The sequence below is a fragment of the Zeus faber genome (genome assembly GCF_960531495.2).
Source record: "Zeus faber genome assembly, chromosome: 10".
Lineage (NCBI taxonomy): Eukaryota > Metazoa > Chordata > Actinopteri > Zeiformes > Zeidae > Zeus > Zeus faber.
Genome location: NC_137199.1, coordinates 25,626,524 through 25,651,738, shown reverse-complemented (window position 1 = coordinate 25,651,738; position 25,215 = coordinate 25,626,524). Strand labels below are relative to the sequence as shown.

Sequence of the window (25,215 nt, the reverse complement as noted above, 5' to 3'; positions counted from 1 at the left end):
GAAAATTGTCCCTTTCGCTTCGGCACGAGAAGCAGGAGATCAATCACTACTGTATTGATTCTTGGAGGGTTTCTTTTTTTCCCCAAAATGGACCAAACTATTACACCTGCTAAACTCTCCCCCGTTGCTTCCCAACTGCTGAGTTGCTTGAGAGAGAGGTTAAGTTGTTCCTCCTCTGAATTCAAGTCATTCTAAAGAAGAAACCCATGGCCACCCACGGCCACAAGACGGTCAAAGCCCTCCCAGTCCACCTCCCTCAGGCCCCGGGAAGCACCAGGCAGGAAGCCCACAACCCAATGGAGTTACAATTGCGGGACATGGAGCATCAGCAGCCAAAAGCACAAACGTGAACCCAGTGGTCCCTCCATAGCCATCATAATCCAACAATAAGGGGTCGAAAACTATAGAGGTGTTCAAAGACTTTGGGATTAAAGCCAACATTTACGAGAATAACCTTGTGAAATCCTTTTACATACAGTAAGTAGAATCGATGCCTTCCTTGCACTGGCTTTTTTCATTCGCTTATCTGTTTCTTTTATTCTCATCCGACATCAAATGCTTTTTTTAAACTTCAATTTATGGTGCCTGTTGATAAATCCAGCATTGTTGTGAGGTGGATTATTTATACTGAGTTAAGCAATGTTTACTATGCAAATATGGTGTTTTTTCCAAAATCGTGCTCTTACGGCAGACTACACACAGAGAAGTGCATTTATCTAAAGCTATCGATGGAGGACTTACAGAGGCAATTCATTTCTATTTTGAGAATCCCAATTATGGTACACAGCAGCAGCTAGATATTGAACCAGATGAATTCAAACTGTTGTAATACATTATTATCTATTTCAGCCGGGCGAGGTGTAGAGAATCTCACTGCTGGGTTTTCATCAGAAGTGATCGCCTGCTGAAAATGTAATTCACTGTTTTATATAAATCAATAAATCCCCTGAATCTATTCCCCATTCCACCTTTATGTTAATACAAAATAAAATGCTCAACTAGAAGTTTAATCCACCGCACAGACTTTGGAATTGTTTAATGGCTTCCAATTTTCCTGTAACTGCTCAATTGACACTTAAATACCAAGCCCATCTTAATTTGGCATCCCCTTATGATTTTCAAGTTCTACTTCTGATTGAACCTAGGCTTTTGTGACCTATGTTAATGAAGATTTATATTCTAGTGTCATTCCGGAGGCCGTCCTCTATTAAGAGTTATATCCCATTTGATCATTGTTACTCTGGTCCCCAATAAAAGAAAAAATGCAATATGGACTTCAGAGTATTTAAATGTCATAATATAACGCGTCTAAGTGGGCACACAACATGTTAAATACACAAATTGCAGTGTGAAGTGAAAAGTAATTTTTGTGTTACAACATAAAAAGACCTTCAAATGTTTTTGATGGGGGGTATAAATCCTGATGGACTCCCATCCGAGTGAATTCATTAATCTTTCCTCTCATTGCCGATGCTCTCATTTGCCACAGAGACAGATGAAGATGAACTCAGCAATATATTTCTCATCATAACACAACCCTCACATAAATATTAATAGCATATTTTTGGTTGGTGGGCATGAATCATTTTTTTAGACAGGGAATTTTAATAGCCATCCGTGCGTATCCGAGAACAGTACACGAGCAAGCAGTTGTGATAAACAACAGCGCTCGGAGCAAACACTCAAGAAGACATAGCCTAAAAGAAGATATAAAAAAAACATTTATTCTGCTTGTTTGAGACAAAACTCGAATGACGCACTTCATTATCTAAATAGTGGAGCTTGTCAATATAAATATTTCTATTTGCAGTGGGTTGTCACAAATCTTTGTTTATGTGCACGGCGGTTCATAGGTGGATTGTCCAAAGCGCTATCATTATATGAAGCATCAGTTGGATGGTTGTGAAACAGCAATTGTCCCAGAAATACAAACAAACAAATAAATAAGCAGATGAATCAAACTTTTATTCACACAGGAAATCGCACTGAGAACAAGTGATTTATCAGAAATGCCATGTTTACCAGGTTACACAATGGTTGCAACAAGCAAACAAGGTTGACATCAAAATCAATCACAGTGCTACACAATAGAAGAATAAATATAGCAGGTTAAACATTTAATACCATCCAGCATGTGCTAATGCTCAAATAAGTTAAGAAAACTAAGTTAGTAATAAGTGTTGAGTAGTAGCCCATGAGTAACATGGAGTTTTTACCATTTGTGTGACCAAAAGTAGCTTTGTGCCATACAAGTTGAAACAAATGGCACTTAAGTAAGAGGGGGGGATATCTTTAATTCATGTAGAAGTAGCTAAGCTTGATTTATTTTGCGTCCCAATTAATTTACGTTTGGTTCAAGTGACCGATCCTATCCTAAGACTTTTGTAGGTGGATACATGTTAAACTTTGAAAGCCATTGAAATTAAGATAGGCAGATCGAAAACTATATTTGCACTTGTGTATACAGTAAAATAGTATGTGAACATACAAGTGGCCTTGACAATTGGGATGGAAAATCATTGACATTGACGCTAACCCTAACCCTATAATATTGACATATATTGTAAAAATAACTGGACCAAAAATAGCGCCCTGTGGATCTCCTTTGTTGATATTAAGAATCTGAGAGTATAACTAAATAACCTAACGTGCAGATAAGCCACCTCAATAAAAAATTGTGATCTAGTATACATTTATACATTTTTATTACATGGTTCACTCTGAAACAACATTTGCACATACAGAAGTTTTCATCAAAAATGACCTTAGTTGTATACGTATTCAACAGTAGCAGTTTAACTCATTGGGATTGCCTTTATGGAGAGGGATTCCATTAGCAGTCTTCCAAACTGTGGGAATAGTACCAGGTTCTGCAACCACAGGAGCAGCTTGCTTCAAGAAGCAGGATGAGCATGATATCAGGCCCTGTTTTTGGCATCAAATCTGGCCATTATAACCTCCTCTGGAAGAGATACACTGAAGTTGGAAAAGAGGATGATTACTAGTTTTCTAATAGTGTGAACTCCATTTCGAGGCAGGCCAGAGGAATCATGAAAAAGCAAGGTTTTTGGCAGGGTTTGGCTTTGTTCAAAAGCTAGATGAGACTAAGTGTTCATTAGAGGCATCGTAAAATGATGTAGATCACCTGCTGTGGTTGTGATGGCAAATATGCATTTCACAAATATGTGATTTGTTTAAAGAACTGCCATGGCCACGTGTTTTGAGACTGGGTAGACTTGACATGCAATAAGATGTGGAGACTGTCTTAAATGGCTTTTTCTTAAATCCAGTGCTTCAGCCAGGACGATGGGTTAAGCTGATATATGACTCAATATGTATTTTGCCAAGGATTGATTCAATATTTGGAGGGAGAGGCCCGTCCAGATAAATTTGCATCCCATCCCATTAGTTCGATTTCCTACTGTCATACCCTAGTACTACAGACTGTACCATTCAAGTGCAATACAACTGTCATCACCTTATTATTGTGTAATAAGTGGGTTATAAGCAGGATTTAAGGTTGCGATTATTATACAGGATATTATATATTACAAAACAATCTGTGTGTGCAGGTGTATGACCACCAGTACAAATCTGTGGTGGATGGCCTGGAGACGGACAGCGTGCTGGAGATCGACCCCGCCCGGCGCATCGAGATCTTCCGAATGGGAAACGGCAGTGAGGAGGTGGTCGAGGTCCACGACTTCAAAAACGTAAGTAAGAGTTACGGCGTGTGTACTGTAGAAATTGATAACATAACCCTGTCATGATGGCTTTTGTGTAAAAAATAATAATATATATACTGTATATCTATATATATATTCACATCCTGCCCTTTGAGAACTATTGCAGGAAGAAATTGCCAAGATTTATCTTGTGCCAAAGCCATATCTTCTGCTCTCCCCTGTACCCTAAACTCACGATTGAAACCTTTGCCAATGTGTCATAGCACCCACAATATATCTCTCTGCCGTCTAGCCTTTGTTTTCTCTCTCACAGACAGAAACCCCACACGGAGAAAGAGAGAGATACAATACCCCTGCACGCACACACACACACACACACACACACACACACACACACACACACACACAAATTTAATAATTTCATTTACAACACATACACAAATACAAAAACCCCACTTTGCCTCGATAAAGCACCTTCTCTGAGAAGATTGCTTTATTTATCATTGTTCAAAGAAAAATGCAAGGTATTCTAAGTGTTTGCTGATGCCTCAAGGATGAAATAGATATTTTTTTTTAATTGAAAAAAATAAGGAATGCCTCACGTCATTGCACAGATTAGAGCCACCACTAAAACAGTCATCATGGAGCCCCAGGGTGTTTGAGGGCACAGAAAAATGGAGGGATTTGGAGCATGGGTACCCAGGACCGGCAGGCAAAATCCCCACGCTAAAATGTTTCTAGGCTAAAACCATGAAGTGTCATCCCAGAACGGAGGGACACAGGGGCTGGAGATAAGGATTCCACAGCGGCAGACCATGAGGAGGAACTTAAATAATAAAACGCTCGAGTCTCAAAACCTCCAACCTTGCTCCATGTTGAATTTAAAAAAATTGGAATTTATTTATTCATCATTTATTCTCAAGGTGTAACTAGTCGAGTTAAACTCAGGTTAACAGAGTCATGCTTCATTTCTGCCTTTGACTGTATAAAAACATTAACATTGTGATTTAAAAAGTTGTTTTCTGGTCCCAGGCCATGTCCTATATAATCTACCTGAGGTAAGAATGCACACAGTGTAGATGTTAAAATAAAGATTCTTGTTGAAATTGGTGTATAGGCAACAAATATAGTATATAAATTAACATTATCTATTCTAAAAAATACCCCCATTCAGCCCCCCCAAACAATAGTGGGTGAAAAAACCCAAAACATTTAATTATAATTTAATAATTGGGGGTCCAGCGCACAGAGATTTTTTTAAACAGTGTTCCCTGCAAAAAGAAAGCTATTAAAGAAAGAATCTGCGATTTTTAGTGACCTCTGGTCCGACACGGTCAGGGAGAGCCCCTCGGTCAGCTCCAAACATCCATTTAATCACAGAGCCCAGATTTTGGAAACTCGGAACCTATAATACTTACCTAACATGACTAATCTGCCCCCTGTTCCCTTGTACTTTAATGCCCTGCAATAAATAATACTTAAAAATATTTAGATATTATTTATTTATATTATGTATTTAATTATGTTTTTATTATAAATATTGTGGGGGACCAAGGGCCTGAATCAGTGTCCCTTGGTCCATCACATATATATATATAATTTATAAATTGTCATGTTTTTGACATATTGAATACATATATTATCATGTACCTCAACTTGTAATATAGGTTTAACATATAAGAAATATAAGTACAGTTGGGAGGTATTGGGAGGTAGTTTCTATCTTTTGTGTCAAACAAAAAGCACATCGGCTTTTATCAGACGTGAACAAGAAGTAAGTCATTAATTTCTAATCCTACCATTTCTCATCCGCCATCCATTCACTCACAGTATTCACAGTATTACTAACTAATGATGGTAAAATGTGTTGAGAATGCAAGTTCCTTCAGTGCCCGCTAAGAGCAAATTGATTTTTAAACTCTCCACTAAAAGATTCAACAAAAGGGACGGTTGATTAGACTTGAGACTGTAGTGGGTTCGCTACCCAGGTTCATTCAAGGACTCGGCGAAACACAGGCAGTGGTGAAGAGGCGCCGGCACGGCAGGTTTTATTGGTAGACGTTCCAACAAAGAAAAGGCGCTCAAGTGCCGAACAGTCAATAAAAGCCTAACTTTAAGATGTGCTCGGACGTGGGTTTCTCCAGAGCGCTCCAACACGTTCCCTGCCGTGGCTGTCTTCACTCAAGGACAAGATAGACATATAAGAAGCCTTCCCAGCTGCTGTGATTGGCTAGTCAGCTCAGCTGGCCACAGCTGGCGACGAGGCGGGGAGGCGCCAGTCTACCACACTGACTTCCCCTCGCCTCCCGGGGCCCGCTCGACCACGCCCCCGACTCTGCCACACGCCCCCACCGTCCGACTTAGGCCGGGGAGCCATCCAGCCGACAGCCGACCCCCACCCCCGCCAGGTGGGAAAGAAAGTCGGCCACCATCTGCACTCCCAGCCTGGGGATCCCCTTAAACTCAAAGGGCTGAAGAGGTACCCCACGGGTGATCCGCGCATCGGTGTCCTTCATGCAGTGGAGCCACTGCAGCGAGTCGTGGTCCGAACAGAGGGTGAAAGGGCGCCCCAGGAGGTAGTAGCGGAGGATATGGACCACTTGATGTCTAGGCACTCCTTCTCCACTGTGCTGTATTTGGTCTCCCGGTCCGCAAAGTTCATGCTTATGTAGAGGACCCGCGCGATCGACTCCCTCCACCTGCTGGGAAAACACTGCCCCTAGCCCTCTGTATGACGCGTCGGTCTGGGGACAAAAAGGGAGAGTAAAGTAAACGTGTATGCAATACTGGCACCCCACAGAGGGCTATCTTAATCCTCTCAAACGCTCGCTGTCACTGCTCTGTCCACTGGACCGGTTCTGATGCATTATTTTGAGTTAAATCAGTTAGAGGGGTGGTCAACTCCGAGAAGTCTGGGATAACCCCCGGTAGTAACCGGCCAGCCCCAAAAACAGCTTTACCTCCTCTTTCGACTTGTGTCTCGTGCTGGCTGCAATCGCCGCAGTCTTATCTCTTTGGGGCTGCACCAGCGCCCCACCCAAGTGGTACCCCAGATACCGTGCCTCCTTCCGCCCAATCGCACACTTCTTAGGGTTGGCGGTAAGCCCCGCCTGCCTCAGGGACTCGAGTACTGCCCCCACATGCTGCATGTGCTGCCCCTAGCTGTCACTATGAATATCTAAGTGGGTCTATGCCGCGTGCGGGAGCAGAACCCGGTCCATGCGTCTCTGAAAGGTGGCTGGGGCCCCGAAAAACCCAAACGGAACCATAACGAATTGGTACAACCCCTGCGGAGTGGAGAAAGCCAAAATTTCCCTGGACTCTGGACCAGGAAGGAGAACTTAAAGTTGTGCTCGGACGTAGGTTTCTCCAGAGCCCTTCGGCACGTCCCCTGCCGTGGCTCTCTTCATTGTAAGACAAGACATATAAGAAGCCTTCCAAGCTGCTGTGATTGGCCGTCAGCTCAGCTGACGCGGTGAGCGTCAGTCTACCACGCTGACTACTCTTCGCTTCCTGGAGCCCGCTCGACCACGCCACGAGACATTGTACGTGATTTCAGATTTATCCTTTGAATAAAATATGCCATATGTTGCCAATTAAGAGGAATTGACGGCGCTGACATGAGACATGAAATGAGCGACAACGGTGGCATGACATGAGTTAAGCGCTCCATCCATACCCTACATAGTACCTATATACCAACCTCATTTTAATGTTATCTTTATTTCATTTGATTGTATTTATACATTTGTATCTTGTTTTTCAGTCTGTTAAGCATTTTTGAAATGCTAATTGTCTGTAGAGAAACACACCAATCCTCGCAATGACAAATTCCTTGGATATGAATATGCATTAATAATGCAGAACAAACTGATTCTGACTGAATCATAAGAGCCGAGGAGGAACCGGTTCGTTCACGTAGTGTGGCGTGGTAGCTGTGCTTCCTCGAAACATCAACTGCTGACAGTCACTGAAACAGATGAGGAAAAGGCAGTGATTAGAGGAGCGTCCGCACAGGCCAAGCGGCCATCTTAAACAGCGTCTTCTTCAAGCGGCCGTTCCGCTCCGTTCCCAACGATATGTCTTTTTTCATTTTCCGCTCGACCAACTTCAGTAATCATCGCATCTCAGCGCCTGATTGTCCTCCCCCCGCCCCCCCTCGCCGTGAGGGCAGAACCCAAACTAAACAGCGACTCATCACAATAGATCCAGGCGTAAACATTATGGGTTTTTGTTTTTTTCATGTTTGGAAGCCATTACAACCCCATCTTTCAGCGCCGCAGATGAAATTACAAGCAGGCGGATGATGACAGAGATGCCCTTGTAATGCTGCTCATGGCGGCCGATGTTTTGGTCTTTCAGAGTGAAGCGAGAGAAAGGAAAAGCGGGAAAAATAAGCAGAAAACAGCGACCGCACGTCCGGCGAGATAACCGACTTGGAAGGAGATGTCACGGCAATCGCGGCGTCGCTGTAACCGAATGTAGATTTGGAATCGGGCACATTTCTCATGGCCCACTTATAATACAGTTTTAATCTGATAGAGCGGTGGAGCAGGTGTTGATCCTGCAGTCTCTCTCTCTCTCTCTCTCTCGCTCTCTCTCTCTTCTCTCTCTCTCGCCTCCTCCGAGCGTAAAATGAAATGAAAAGCCGACAGATCTAGACGAGTGAGTCTTTCAGGGCTCGTTTCAATTGACCGCGGTGAGATTAGCGTAGAATGGAATTAAAACAGATCTTTTTCCCCGGCGCTCTTTTTCGAGGGACTGAGCGGAGCAGCGAGTTCTAGGTGGCGGAGGGTCGTCGGCCCTCGAGGCTGGAGGGCCATTCTTCAACGGGCGGAGGGGATCGGGAGCGTGGCGCGGACCTGTGACCCGCAGACTCCTCCTCCATGGAGGAAGCCCTGGCGCTTCACAACGTCGCTTTGCTCTGAACCGCACAGCACTGTCCTGTGAAGCACCAGAAACGTCACAAACCCGTAGAGCTGTGCTTGTGATTATCGTGGCCTAGTAATAGTGACGCAAGACTCGCGAACGATTCGTTCGTAAGGAACACACTTTTGAAGGATTTTTATTTTTATTTTTCATTTTTGAAAGAGTCGAACCTTTCATCACGACGAATAGTTTTCACTTACAGTGCGAAACTTGACCTTATTGTGACGAACACAGAGCTGCTATCCTTCTGGAACTGATTAATTACGTAAGTTAGGGCAGCCTTGCCAATTTTGATCTATCAACACAAGGGCTAGTTTCCGTTATTTATCTTAAGTGGAATTTGAACGATAGTCACAGCAAACCAAACACTGTTCGAAAGTATTGTATCTTTGAATATCAATCTTGAAAAACGAAAAACAATAAAAACATTTACATTAACATTTTAAAGCAGCCGTCCCAGCGCTTATAAAACTATGGGAAGAAGATCACAGAAGACCTAATGAATGATACATACATCGACGAATTTTCAGATTCTCCCTTATTTCTCTCCTCTCTATTTCATTTTTTGTTTTGTTTTCAAAGGGAATCACTGGGATCCGGTTCTCCAAACATCAGAGGTGCTACATCAAGACCCAGACCAGGAAGGTTCCCGTGGTGACAGCGGCGCAGGCTGAGGACGCCCAGCTCGGGGTACGCCTCCATGCATATTGCAGGGCAGATCAGAACCGCGCGAGAGAGAGAGAGAATAATGGGAGCTCGCACACAAGCCCCACCGCCCGTCCCACCATCCATCCATCCGCCTCATCCCTCCATCCCATCTCACCAAACTAAGTCCAAACTGGGTCGGTGGTACCGCCAGGACGCTGCAAAGAACCCCCTTTGTGGCTCGCATCAAGTGGTGTTTGCATTTTCATCATCTCCTCCAAAGTCTCTCTCTCTCTCTCTCTTACTTTCTCGACCTAAATACCTCCCTCTTCAACCCCCCCTGGGGTGAAGAGGGAGGGAGGGAGGGAGGTAAGCAACCAAAAAGGTGTTTTTTAAGGGGTTAGGGTTTTCTTCGTAAATTTCGTTATGCGTCGGCGGGAGGAATGGGAGACAAATTCCATCAATCAAAATATTGCTTCTTTTTTCCCCAGTGTCAGCAGGCGACTCAGAGCCTATGTGAGTGTTTGTGTGTGTTTGTGTGTGTGTGTGTGTGTGTGTGTGTGTGTGCGTGCGCGCACGCGTGCGTGTGTGTTCAAGGGGAAAATCCTCCCCTTCAATGTGCACACTCTCATTTACATTTCAAATTGTGACTAATAACTAATGCTCTACAGGCGCTGCTTCATTTCTAAAACACGGAATAAGACACAAGTAGGCTGTTCACGTTATGAACACTGGCTGTTGCAGCAAAAAGCGTCTCTTCTCTCCTCTTTCTGATCCGTGTTTAAAGTTAGTCATTGCCCGGGCAACAACATATGGCTCCGCAATTTCTGTCTCCTTTTGTGTTTTGTGGAAACTAATTGGCGTAATTCACCGCTCTCAAATGCATCATCCGAGGCCAGGAATAACGGGGCTTGTTGGAGAAGCCATTTTATCAGTTACTTAATTAGAAAAAAAAACTGATGCTGCCCATGGTCCGACGGGGGAAATCATAATTAAAGTCTAAATCAAATTCCAGGTGTAATCAAAAAACATGATAATACAAAAGTTAATTTCCAACCAAGCAACAGGAATGGCCACACACACACATATACACAACAAAACACACACACACACACACACACAGACGCACACACACAAATTGAATTATTCCTCCAAACTTGTTTTTATGAAAGCGCAAAAGCCCTAATCGCAGGTACAGAAGGACCTGGGGAGATATTGCACGGGGAGTTTGGAAATTTCTTTGTTTTCCGAATGTATGTTATGAATATTTCATCTTATATGTCTTGTTGGAATAGCACTGTGATAATAATAAGCAATCAAAAAATAATTCATCCTTTTTTGACCAATCTCTTCTCTGTTTTTAATATAATAATGTTAATCCAGCAAATAATTTGCAAAAACAGGCGAATGAATGGAACGCATTCAGTAAATAAACATTGCCGCCCCCCGTCACATTAAAAGCCTGCGTGATGCTACGTGCTCGGGGATAAATCCTGCCCCGTCTGGGCCTCGCTCCCTCCCTAGGCAGTTATCGCATAAAGGACACGGGGGTTAGAGACGAGCGCTAATGGCTGCGAGCTTATCCTGGCTGTGGGCTTTGTCAGAGCGCGCTCGGAGCATGTGTGGCGGGGCCAGCGAGCCGCGCCGGAAACAATGGGAAATATGGCGGAGAAACTGCTCACAGCTGATAAGGAGGCACGGCGTCGGCGGGGGGAGAAAACCAGGTGACAGACATGAATTGTTTGGCCAGGGTTTTTTTGTTTTTTGGGTTTTTTTGTTTTTTTTCACCGTCCCTTTTCAATTTGCTCTCTCTCCAGACATGTCTTTGGATCAATGCCGGAGCTTTATTCCGGTTTCCCAACCCACCGCCCCCAGTCTGAGACAAAAATCACTCCTCCTCCTCCTCCTCCTCCTCCTCCACCTCGCTCCCCACACACCCAGTGCCCATTGTCGATGGATGCCACGCGCTCTATTAAATACTCGCTTAATATGGATGACCAAAGCTCGCCTGGCAATCCCCAAAAACTCCTTCTCAGACGAGGCAGGAACAGGAAAACACTTTGTGTGTGTGAATAGTGTATGAATTTGCCCAAATCCACCACGTACAGCATTTTGAAGTGGATATGGATATGTAATATATATATGACATACAGTAATGGATGGTGTAATGTCACACCTGCGCTGAAACAATGAAATTATCCGGACATTACCCCAAGGAGCTGTATGTGTGAATGCAAATGTCCGAATTGTTTGGACCGGACATTACACTCACTTTACCCCTAGTGCAAAGCATGTGTAATGTCCGATTAAGCGGCTGTGTGAACAGAGCAGGTGATTGTCCGGAGAATTCACAGCGGGCCAGTGGGCGCGTCCCGCGTTGATCACGTCTCCGTCATGCGTCTGCCGCATGTTTGTGACGTCATCAACACGCGACGCATCCACTCGCCGAGCGTGAAGAATGGTCGTTTACCGCCATAGCATACGAGGACAGAGAAGAAGAAAAAATATATATACGTTTATATTGGGGATACGTCTAAATACATGGAGTATCAACCGAAGATGTGGACTCGAGTCATTGTTACTTGGACTCGAGTCGAGATGACTTGCAACTTGACTTGACAGAAAAGAAATGACTCGAGCCTCGACTTGGACTTGGAAGTAGGAGACTGGTGACTTGACTTGACTTGAGACACGGTGATTCGAGTGACTTGTTTGTGTTCACTTTCATTCGCTAAAACCTTGAACCAAAACGTGATCGGAAAACAAAAGGGTGCTTTGTTTGGGCTCGCTCCCCCTGACCATATGTTGCCGCGGCTCGGTAGCGGACGGACAGATGTTGTAGTAATCCATGAATGGTGCCAACGTGCATTTTTGCGATTGCCTTATCGAACACAAGTCGCTGTTCGGAAAGTTGGACGGTGTAGAGAGGGAGGGTGTTGTTTTTTTTCATTTTCTCTCTCTTCCGCGTGAAGCTCCGCGCGCCGTGACTGGTCCACCCTCCTCCATGTTTGTTTACATTCGCTCACAAGTGCAGATAATGTGAAGCTCTGTGATTCCAAATGATGTCACATATTGCCTGAAGACGTTCTGTTGCTGATTTGCGACAGAGGGATGGCAACGGCACAAAACCCTGACTGACATTTGACCTTTTTGACCACATGGCGATCGGCAGTTAGGCAGCCGATGTGTCCCAATTTTAAAACCATACTAAAATTAACTAAAATTATAACTAAAAAACTAAAAAACGAACTAAAACATTTTTAAATATATAATGAACAAAAAACACAGATTATTCATCCTGTACTCATCTGTTTTACAGTACTTTTACTCTAGTGTTACTCAACAAAATAAGCGCAGAAGTTCAGCATTGGCGTTATAAATCCATCCACGTTTGTTTACACTCAGGTTTGGAGACACGGCGCTCTTTCGGGAGTGATGCGTTCACTGGAACTCAGATTTTTTTTCTTTATAAAAATATCATTTATCATCTTTTACATTTTTTTGATCTATTAAAACGTTCTTTGTGTTTATTTTTATTTACGTGTTTGGTTATAAGTTAAATGTTCTCCAATATAGAAACTTTAATAAAATACAAGTTTTCTTCAAATTGATCTAAAAATCCAGCACTTTTTGACAAAATATCGGTCAAAACATCGGTATTCGGTGTGCTCGGATTCTACAAATTCGGGAACGCATCGGACCGAAAAATGTGGCATAGGTCGGGCTCCAATAATATATATAGACGATCGTCTTACGATATATATCGTCCTATCGCACAGCCCTAATAATACAGTAAATATAAAATATTTAAATGTTCAACGTTACGTTCACATGACAAGTGTAAGGTCACCCGGTATGCCAGCGCACACTGGGCTCCTCGCTCCCTGACGTTTTTTTCCACCATGAAGTACTCGTAACCCTCCCGCTGGTTACACACACACACACACACACACACACACACACACACACACACACACACACACCATATGATGAGATCAGATCATCATGGCGGCCGTGGCTGTGCCAAGACTCATCACTTTCTGATTCAAAAATTCCATTCAATCATTTTCATTCAATCAAATAAATTTGTGCAAATCTATTCATAACTTTTTGAGCTATTCTGCAAACAGGCAGACCAAGAGACAGGGGCGCAATGTAACAAAGTTTGATGTTGTAGCCTTCTTCTGGGGTCTTCCGCAGCTGCAGGGCAGGACGTTCAGGGCTTTCCTGCGGCCGTGGGGTGTCTGTCCGGCTGCGGGGCTCAGGGTGGGGCTTCGGGGCCTTTTCCGCTGCTTGGAGGCGCCACCACATAATACCGACCTTATACACCAGAACCAATTGGGATAAGTCCTGTACACTCACAGGTGGACACCTAACACACACACACACACACACACACACACACACACACACACACACACACATACAGGCGGTCTCATCACAGGCACACACACACCACCAACACCTGCTTGGAGTGCACTCCAGCACCCTCCTGGTTACATCCCTCTCCTTTCCTCCCTCATTTACTGCCATAACTATGTCAGGAAGAGGCCACGCGCCCTGTTGCTGTCCCAGTGTTGCTGGACTTAATTAACTGTTTATTTCGATACATGTTGTCGTCCGATGTTTGTTTTTCCGTGTACATGTTTGTTGTTTGTTTCTATGTTTATGTTTTTTCCATGTAAGTGTTGTTGTTTGGTGAAAACAGCTCAAGTTACACAAATAACAGAAAAGCTATTGTTCCTCAATGGAGTCTACTTCAGCAAGATATTGATCTCATCTTATTAACTCCAAAATGCTTTGAAGAAAAACACAGGGTACATATCCAAATGCTGGTTCATCCCCGGCTCCTCCTGGTAGCTTGCTGATGTGTCCTTGAGCAAGACACTTAACCCCCTAACTGCTCCCCGGGCGCGCTTCATGGCAGCCCACTGCTCCTAGATACGTCACTTACTAGGATGGTGAAATGCAAAACGTTGCCTCGGTACTTGCAATGACAATTACTTGAATCTAATGTAATATAATTGGGTCACAAAGATCTGCTAAATACACCTGTGGCTGACACACACATCAAACTGTGACTATTCTCAAGTGTTGGCGAGCCTTTTTTGTGTCTGTATCATTTGTCAGCAGCAAATAATAGGGGAAAAAAAAACCCCTCTTCGATGTTTCACGGCAGCCAGAGGAACATAATAATGTTGTATCTGTGCTTGTCAGGCGGCATTCCCGCTGAAGATCCCTGCTCCGCGCTCAAACACTGACCTTTACCCGAAGACGCTGCTTTCAGGCGCCGTCTCCCGCAGCATATTGGAGGTGTTCCTCAAACTGCAAAGTCAGAGTCGTACTGCGAGCCCCCCCCCCTTGCTTTTCCAAAAGGACTCACAACGCCTCGGCGATTAAAGAGATGCAATTAACCATTGTTGTTTGTGCTTTTCGCCTTTAGTTTCAATTTCTGTGGCCACGAAAATAAATTCTTCAGCAATACTTTAGAAGTATAGAAGGTAAATGTTATAACTATAACCAGGGGTGGACTGGTAATCCGGCATACCAAGCATTTTCCCGGTGGGCTGACGCACCTTGGAGCCAATATAATAAATAAATAAATAAATAATAAGTGGTGTAACTACTGCCGGTGCAACCGGTGCAGCTGCACCGGGCCCAGTGGCCGTGAGCACACCCTTGATTGGCGCACCAGCGATGCGAAACGCTCCACTGTTTTTTTATTTGGAGGAAGGCAAGACCCCTAATAAAAATAGGAATAAAAAAAATAATAAGTAGGAGAATAGAAATAAATAATCTATATACAGCATTTGAAATATACCAACAATTAACCACATAAACTATGTACATTTTACTGTATGTGTATGTTTATGTACATAGTGCAATGTTTGCTTTGCAATGTAAGAGCGTAGCGCCACCGCCCACCACCACCAGCACCACCGCCCACCACCTCAAAACCCCTCGGAGCCGTCGTTAGCTCGCTGCGATCCGGCCAGTGCTCAGACGTGAAACAAAGCGCGGGCTTTGATCTGACGGAGCGTCTTCTCCGCAGGAACACGACGGTGTAACCTCGGAACAGGCGGGGAAGGGTAGGGGAGAAAAGCAGGTCTTTTAATATAACTCAGGGTGACGGCGGGGGAATGGGGATTCTTACATTCGAGGGATTCTTACTCCTACTTTAGCCCCGGGATTCTACCTTGAGCTTAACAAATGCGCAATTAAGTCTGAGGCTGCGAGAAAGCCACCTTGTAAGAACATTTGTCAAGTGAACAGTTTTTCCTGTTCTGCTTTGCTAATTAACAAGGGGATTGGGATGGGGGGTTTGTTTGCCTATGTATTTACATATCCACCAAGAAAATAAATATGTTGACTGTCAGAGGAGAGCATTACCACAGCCCGTTCATATATCTCTATTAGACGCTGACACGCAGCCGCTATCATAAAGCATTAGTAGTTTACTTTACAGCTCATATACTACAGTATCAACAAATTATAGGCGTTGATAGCGCCGGGCGGTGCGGAGTCGAATGCGGCGCTTTATTGTGTCTGTCATATTTAATGATGTTGCAGCCATGCTCGGCATAATAAAGAACACTTCTGAAGTCATTTAAAAGTCAAATTGTCAACTGTGTGAATTTCAATGATGTGTAAGAGACAGAGAGGCCCCGAGGCAGTGGGAAAAAATAAAAATAAAAATAAAACGAGCGGGAGAAGAAGAGGAAGAGTCAGGGCGGAGGAGGTCAAGAGTCGGGGAGTTGCCGCCCTCCCAAAACGAGGTTACGGATGAAAGAGACTCGAGGGACACGGGTGCAAACGCAGGTCACAGGACTCAGCGTGAGTCCACACACAGTGTCTTATGAGCTCCGCAGTGAGATTGTGGATGTGTGCATATACAGTATGTGTGTGTATTTCTATGTGTGTGTGCGCGTGTGTGTAAAGCCGAGCATAATTCTTTTGGCATCCGTGGTCCGTCTTGCTTCCCCTTCAGGCGGGCGAGATGGAGGGCGTGGGCGTGAGGGTGGAGGACTCTCAGGTGTGGGTGCCCGCCGAGGAACCCATCGCAAGCCGAGCCTTCCTCCTCGACTCCCGGATTCTGGAGATCTGCCAGGAGCTGCCCATCCACTGGATCTACCCCTCTCCTCTGGGAGGTAAGGCTATACAACTGGTCCTATAAATGGGAAAACATCCTCCATCGCCCACGTGGCCACCCTCCGCAGCGGCGGTGTCCGTTTCATGAGCGCATCCTGGCCTGGGCTGAGGCGATCCCTCTGGAGGCTTTCAATGGCGGTCAGGTGACTTCCTCTTTTAATACCTGCTCCTCAGCGGAGGGTCGTTGTAACAGCACCATCATTGTTTGGATGAACCATGAAAAGGCAAATGACACCTTAAAATAACCCTAACCCTAACCTCACCCAAATAGGTTGGAATTTGCGCAAAGATTCAAGGGCACACCCGTCAGTGTCATACATATCAAATGAGTCATGAAAATGTTGTTGTTTTTTTTTTGCCAAACTGACATGGAGCCAAGTAAGAAGAGGGACTTTGAAGAAAAAAATGGTAGAATATTTAAGGTTAAAAAATAAAGGGGGATTAAGTGTAATTGAAGTGTATATCAACCCCAAATAATAAACAAGCAATTAATAGGATAAAATAAGAAGAAAGCGACCAAAAATGGATGGAGAAAAATTTTCAAATTTAGAATTAAAGGCCATTCTTCAAGACCTGGTGTTATAAGACAAATTTTAGTGCGGGACATGTGTCTTTGATATGTCGTTCTATTATATTTAGGGGTCCATCAGTGTTACGCCCTGGTGACATCAGGTGTTGTCAGCAAGGCGTTTCGTTTGATTAATTTGATTGATATTTATTATTCTTTTGCCCTTTTTGTAAATATAAATGCATTCTGTTTGTACCTAACCCAGTACCTCCATATTTTGCGGCATTGGAGACAGTCCTCAAGATATAGGAGTAGAAAACAGTCCATATATATTGTTGTTATTATAAATATTTTAATTGTGTTTTTATTGATTTTACCATGTTTGATGCTTTATTCTATTTAAGTTTTAAGCACGTGATTCGAGGACGCATTTATCTTTCAGCACTTATTTTAACAATATTTTAGGCCACTCTTACACTCTTACTGTTACTTTGTCCCCTACTTGTGTTTTAAATGATTTATTCATTTTACAAATACTTACCAGATTTTTGAAAGCCTTACATCTTTTAAGGCTATAAGGCTGACATGGATTAATTGTTGAATAGTTAGTCCACAGGAAATAAGAAAATATAAAGAATAATATATAATATACTATGCTATCGTATATATATACTGATACTAATATATAATACAAATAAAAATACTCTAATTGCTAACCCTAGCCCTAACTTAAACAATACGAGTACTGTTTCACGACTACTACCGCTGTCCCGCCTGTTCGTCTTCAGACGCTGAGCTCCACGATATTGAAGACGCTGAGGAGGACGTGCCTGACGCGGAGGTGAAAGGTCGGCGTTCGGCTCGCGACGTCCAGGACCGCCTCGCCGTGAACGACTACGTAAGTGCCTCTCAGCCGCCGCCGCCCAAGAAGGACCGCGCCAGCAGCCCAGGCAGCTGCACCCCCACTGTTTTCCGCATATAAATCGCTCACTAATTGATGTTAAAATGGACGTGTTGCACCAGAGGGCGAGGCAACTGCTCTGTATATCTGTTTGAGTAAGTCTGCTTCACTGAGGACTTCCTTAATGTCTCGCTGTTAATTGAGAAGAATATCTGCAGCCTCCCTGAGAACCGCGGCGTCTTCTCCCCCGCAGCCTCCATTCCATTACACGCTGTTTTCTCGCTTTCCCTCTTTTTTTTTTTTTTTCCGAGGCGTTCGAAGAAAAAAAAAAAGAGGAAACTCCCAATGTCGCTCCTTGTCGCAATGGAGAGCTCACGTTCATGATTATTTTCATAATTATCAAAGTATGTGAAGAAGGATGGAAAGGCTAAGTGCCGCATTTTGATGCACTCTCATTTGAACTATTCTAGCTTTCTATTATTATATGCATTTCATGGAAGTGACACAAACACGCCGCACACATGCAAGGAAAAACACTGAGATGAACACGCGCACGCACACGCACACACACACACACACACTCCTTCATTAACGGCAGACATTTGTCTCGGTATCCACCAAAGCTAATGAGAAAAGCTCCGTCTTTGGGAAATGTGAGTGACCCAGTGAGAAACGAGACGGGTTGTGATATTAAAGTTCCTCAGGCGAGGCCAGGGAACACCTCCCGCTCTACTCCTCAATTTCCTCCCAGGTTGCAGCCCCCCCCCCCCCCCCCTTGCCCGCTCCCCCCTTTCCCGTCTCCCATCGTCTTCTCCCTCTTATGTGGCTCGGGCAATTAAAAAATACCAGAGGGGGAAAAAATTAAAAATGCCGGTTAACCTTTTGAAAGAAATGAAAATATTCCACATCTATCGGGGAGAGGAAATGCACAACCCAATATGCAGTCCTAACCACCACCACCGCCGCCACCGCCGCCACCGCCACCACCGCCGCCGCCGCCGCCGCCGCTACCACCGCATCCAGGCAGTGATTGTGGCGCTGGCGATAACAAAGGCCTTGATGACCAATCAGGAGCGGCGTGTGTGAACCTGGCCGCTGGCGGCGGAGACGCCGGCGGTGCATGGGTAATCCATGACAGGGTGTTTTTTTTTCTATTTCCCCCTTTTCTTTTGAGGAGCCGTTGCTCATATAAATCCACACCCCGCACACAGACACAGGGACGAACACACACACTCAGACACATGCACACACACACACAAACACACACATACACACACACACACACACACACACACACACACACACACACACACAATACATACATACTGTGGAAACACGCACTACCATTTACTTGAACTCGCTCTACCTCATCCTCACTTTATCTATATCTACCACACACACACACACAGACACACACAAACACACACACACACACACACACACACACCCACGCACACACAGCTTTTTATTCCACAGGTCTGAATCCTTCCTCAATTCAGTCCGTCCCCTAGGCGTGCTTTTTTTTTCTTCTTCTTTTCAAAAGAAGAATAATCATTAGGGCCCCAGTGACAGAGGTTGGCAGATATATGGGGATGACCTTTAGCTACAGTATGGCTGCCACGTCGGAGCCTGGTGGGTAGCGCAGGGGGCGCTGGAAATCTCAGACTGAATAACTATCATCTGACAGTGCTGGAGGAATGGTCGCACCGTCCTTGACCCAAATAGCAAGGATGAGCTTCCAATATGAGGAGACCTTGCACCACAGTAGGCTCACATACACACACACACACACACAGACACACACACATACACACACACACACATACACAATTGTCTATACATGTAAACACACTTGGGAGTGGACCGTGTGTGTGGAACATACATGTGCTTACTATATGCGCGCTGTTGAATGAATGTGAAGGAAGAATTAAGTGAGTGATTGTGCGACACAATGTGTTAAAGGGTTGACATTGGCCTTCTGGACAACTCCGAGGCGGCGGAAAAAACCTCGCCCGGAAAACCGATATTGGGGGGGAAAAAGATAATCATCTTCATCATCTTCACCATCATCTTCAGGACACACGTATCCGTGGCGACGGACCAATAGCCAAGGCTCCTGAGCAAACTTTTCTTTATCGTGAGTGGTTCGCTGGTGATGTCATATAGGCCTTTCTTCAGAACTTTTGGAAGTGCTCCTCGCTCAGAGCCTTTCACCATCTTCCCATAGAATTCTATGTAAATAAAAAAATGTATACTTGAGCAATGAGCAAAAATGCTACGTGCTAATGCATAACTGCTCCTATGCGTACATTCACACTGGTACATTGTGCACACACCATACAGAGGGGTAGATGGCGGTGGACGCTGTTATGAACGTGGTAAATAAATAAGAAAGATATTGGTTGGGATTTTTGGTTCCAATTCTGACATTACCACATTTTTCTTCGGGTTCAGTTAGAAAAACCTATGTTTCTACCCATCGCCGTGCATTTTTTGGTTGCACAACTGAAGTGCTAGTGTAATTACGGTACTATATATATCATTCTTTCTGGATAGAGAGATAAATATATAGATGGGTGGATGGATGGATGGATGGATGGATGGATAGATAGATAGTCACAGTCTCACTTTCAGCGGGTTATGAAACAGACTTGTTTTCCGTTGTGCCTTTTTAATCTGATATTAGAATAAATATGATGAGATTTAATAAGAGAACCAGGCGTGTGCTCCGAGCCCATGAAGGGCGATAATCAGTGTGTGAAATGACGCCAGCGGGTGTGGAAATGAAGGGACTTGTGCCCTGATTTGTCACGTCCTATTGAATTACTGACAAAGTTTTCTACTCTGCAGACACTTTCACATCGCACGCCACGCCATTAGCATGACGCTGGGAGTGTGTGTGTGTGTGTGTGTGTGTGTGTGTGTGTGTGTGTGTGTGTGTGTGTGTGTGTGTGTGTGTGTGTGTGTGTGTGTGTGTGTGCGTGTGTGTGAAGGTGTGTGTGTGAAGGTGTGCGCGCAGGCTTGTGCATGCATGTGTAATGATGAAATCAGATGAAGCAAGGGAGTAATGACTTTTACTCTTCATTAATGCCGCTTGTTTGTCAGCGGCGCCTGCAGATTTCCCAGGGTGCAGCATCCCACCAGAGGCGGAAACTCCAACCCAGGATGATTAATATGTGCCCCCTGTTTTAAAAGAATAGCTTCAATTAATTGTCTTTCAGGTACAGTGCTACCTGTTGGCTGTTTGTTTTCATCAGTGCAATGGTGTTTGAATACAAAATTTTGCTCGTTTCCAAAGCTGGAAGATTATTGTTGCTGTGGGGAACGCGGTTAGATTACAAGGTTATCATTGATCCATTGACAGCTTCGGAAAAACTGATTGTTCCCACAGAATGACGATGACCCTAAACTTGACCGAAACAATGGATCATTAATTTCCCACCCCGGGATTTGTCAGAGCGATAAATCAACCACGCCTTACGTTCCCCCGTTTCTTTATTTTTATTTCTTTTTTTACACATGCTGTGAGTCCGGGGTGACGCTGTGTAATTTCACTTCATCTATCACCGCTCCGCACAGTCGTTTTTCTTGTTAGTCATGACTCGCAGGGTGCGTTACCCATCACCCCGATTATTATTACCTTTTTAAAAACAATTGTTGCATGAATGTGTTGCACTAGCAGCTCCCAAATACTGAATCAATCAATTATCAATTATTAATCGTGAGTGATTTTCATCCCGGACCGACTCGTCTGCTTTGCAGGAGCGGCTCCCACTTATTTCCCATCCTGCTCGCAAAGGACGAGTGGAAGGAGTCATAGTCATTTGTTCCCATGGGTTCTGTTCTCATAAATAAAATATAAATAAATAAATAAACAGGCAAAAAAAAATAAAAAATCCCCACTTATTTGTCTATCTCCAGTATTTCCTTCCTGCCTAATAGCGAGAGCTGCTGCTGAGAGTTATTCCGCTGGGTTGGGAGTGCGGGGTCTAGGGAGGCCGTGGACTCCTGCACCACCGCTGCTTAACAAGACTGTGCCGGATTGTCTCTGAGGATTCATTTACTACGGGAGATTGAAATGTGGTCAAATGCATACTGAGGGCACTTGCCGCCTCAACTACTGGGGCGAGTTAAGTGGCACTTGTGCGAACCCCATTTGGAGTTGCTCTTGATCAAAGTCTGGATTCTGGAGAGGGCATGGAACAACCGACACAATGGAGAATCCAAGGGCCATTAATTCCAGCCAATTTACCTTTCGTTTGGGTTTCATTTGGCCCCTCTATAAATTCAGAGGAAACCAGTGAGAGCAAATGAAAGAACCCTTGTTAGGCGATCATTACCCTGCTAATTGCTTTAGGAATGTGCCATCCACTTAAAGTCAAGGTCGGGAGGGGGAGGCATGAAGACACGGGGTGCTCTAATTTGAATGCTCTAATGGGGAGGGGCGGCAATATTGGTGCAGAGTGTGGGCAGCCATGGGAGTAAGAGGTCAAAGATGAAAGCAGTGTAATTATACGAATAAACGGCAACGTCTTTGCTTGAAGATGGCCCTGGTAGGAGGGCTGAGGACGGCGAGATCAGGAATGGAACGCCGTCCGGGTGGGAGTCCCAATACCTCTGGCATAATGGAAAGGTCAAGGGTATTATATCGTGTTTTATGCTCCTGGAACTTAAATCAAGGCGACCTGGAAACACCGTTATATTGATCATTTTTGTCACGGCCACCACAACTCTGCCGGCGCGCTTCACTTTTCAAACGCGGTGTTTCCACTTTTGTTCCGCTTTCCTCATAAGTTTCCCTGACCCGGGAAAAAACAACTGACGTCAGCTCACCAACTCACACAGAAACAAACCCGCTGCCCGCCTCCCTGTGATCCTGACCCCGGCCTACCTTGTGTCCTCTGCAGAGAGACGTCGGACTGGAGCTGGACAACCGTCTGGATGAGAACGGTTACTGTTGCCAGTACTGCCGCGAAAGTTACCGCTACTGCCGTCGCTACCACGCCCCCCTGAGAGGCTTCAACCCCTGGCCGTACTTCTACCGAGGGGGCCACGTGGTCTGCCAAATCGTTATGCCGTGCAACTGGTGGATCGCCCGCATGCTCGGAAGGATCTGAGAATTATTCTTCGCTTTCTGTTGTTAGGATTGTTCGTTTGTTCATTGTTCACCCCCACCCCAATCGATAGCGCAGACCACTTGTGATACCGAAACGACCCATTGCACACAATATCTGTCATATCCAGAAAATAATAAAAAGATAGACACAGAGAGCCTCATTCACAAGACTTTTTTGTCTGATTCTTTTATGTATGTCCTTCAAAAACAAAGCCTAGTTCTTCGATTTTGTGCGTGTCCCAGTTGCAGCAGATATGACGGATGCCAAATATTCCCAATCTGTATGTGAGTGCCTGTTGATGTTGCTATGCATAGGTAGACAGACGGTAAAGCCATGCAGACATAAGGCTTGTGTGCAAATAAAAGGAATTGCAAAAAAAGAATCGCTCTCAGAAAATCCATCTGTGCAGCCCCCGAGGACGGCACAATTAGCCGATTTTCTTTCCAATGAAGGAAAATACTCCACTACGTGTTTGTCTAACAGCTCTATTGGATTCTTTATGTATTATTGATCACTTTGAACCAGTCTGATGATATGGATATAATGACGAGCTCATTAGCTCCGCAAATGCAGCCTACTGAACCGCTTGGTCGTTCATGTAAGGTCTGGCGAAGGGCCTACTGTAATTTATTTTAACATGAATCATTCTAAGTGGAAGCCGTCCCACATGCTTCTGAACACATGTACATTTCTACCGTGACAAATAACAAAGACGAGAAAATGAAAAATACAGATGAGCGCCAATAAGTTTGTGGAAACATTCCCTGCAGCTATGATTATAGCTGATCGTACACGTATTTTTGAATGGGGCTCAATTAGCCGAATTGAGAGAAAATCTGAATAATGTCTTCTATGCATGGGTCTTGTTTAAGATGTAAATCTAGTCTAATAATCTCGCTTCTATTTCTTCTGTGCTTTTATATTGGCATAGTTTGCATCAAAAAATATAAATATTTTCATTAAATTGTGCTCTAAGTAAGGACAAAAATAAAGACTTTCAAAAATATATAAATAAAGTATATATCATACCTAATTGCATATGAAAGGCACATAATATGCTTCTTCTGTTAAATGGATCTTATTATAGAACTGCGATGAGTGTGTTGATTGTGATGTCATCTCATTTAATGTTTTATCTGAACTGTCATGCTAAGTGATACGCAAAACAATTCACGTGTAAATGATGTATTTGAAAGAATTAGTCGGACTGAAATATTTAGGAGAAAAAAAATAAACAATAAGTTAGAAATTTGTCTTTTTGTTATGTGAATTTCTACCATTATTCTGATTAAAATTTAATTGTAGGAATAAACTGTTTGTTTTGTAATATGGCTCTGTCTAAAAATACATACATACATACATATGCTTTCTGCAACATCACTCACTCTGCCATTTGATGACTAAATATATTTAGACACACGCACACACACGCATTTACAGTAGACATCACATACTGCTATGCTAAATAGTGTGAGAAGAGTGTGGTAGACCATGATGTTTCAGTTTCCGTATTAGCAATGAATGTGTGTGCGTGTGAATGGTTAAATGGGTGAACGTTTCGCCCTGGTCTAGAAAAGGCGCTCTGGCAAATGCAACCAATTTAACACACGGTTCCCAAACGGCCTTGTCAAAGGAATTCTGAAGTTCTACAACATTCCCTTGCCGTCAAATTGGGAGAGGGGGGGTGAAGTAAAGAAATAAAATGAAAAATACTCTATAGTAAGCTCCATATTCAGATTTAAATAAGGTTTTGGCCCCCAAAGATGAGCGTGAAACACAAGTAATTACAGTCGATACGGGCGACATGATGGCGTTCCCGCTCCTCAGGGTGAAGCGGACGATCCAGTTCCCTTCAGCCAAGCCCGAGACCCATTATAAAACTTTGCAGAAGATATATCAGGAAAACAAATTATAAATTCATTTTCAGGATAGATTTCTTCCAATAGCCTCTGCTCCTGGAGAGGAGGAAATATATACAGGTTCCCTCCTCGCGGGAAGCAATACCTCCTCAATCCCAATGTACCTTGGCAAGGAAATGTTATATATTCAACAAAATGTGCGGCCGCTGGATAATTCATGTCTCTCAATCTAACAGTGGAGGGGTGAAAATCCAACAAAGGCCACAGACGTTGCGGGAAAGGAGCGCTTGGATCCGTTCCAGAGCACAAGAAAAAACATCATTTTTCAAACAGAATAGATCCACCACAAAATCAATGCTCTTAAACATCTCGTTCTACATTCTCCAACAGAGGTGATAATGCACATTTTAGAGGCAAAGTG

General features: G+C 44.1%; 1 protein-coding gene across 1 annotated transcript in view; it reads left to right on the top strand.

The window, feature by feature from the left end:
- tnmd (tenomodulin) overlaps positions 1–24,247 on the top strand; it is a 46,576-nt gene extending 22,329 nt beyond the window's left edge. The window contains exons 3-7 of the mRNA XM_080008586.1: positions 3,573–3,713; positions 9,198–9,305; positions 16,249–16,408; positions 17,706–17,815; positions 22,726–24,247. Coding sequence (XP_079864712.1) covers positions 3,573–3,713; positions 9,198–9,305; positions 16,249–16,408; positions 17,706–17,815; positions 22,726–22,935 — 729 coding nt within the window. The 3' untranslated portion in view covers positions 22,936–24,247. The remainder of the gene's footprint in view (positions 1–3,572; positions 3,714–9,197; positions 9,306–16,248; positions 16,409–17,705; positions 17,816–22,725) is intronic.
- Positions 24,248–25,215: the final 968 nt, after the last annotated feature.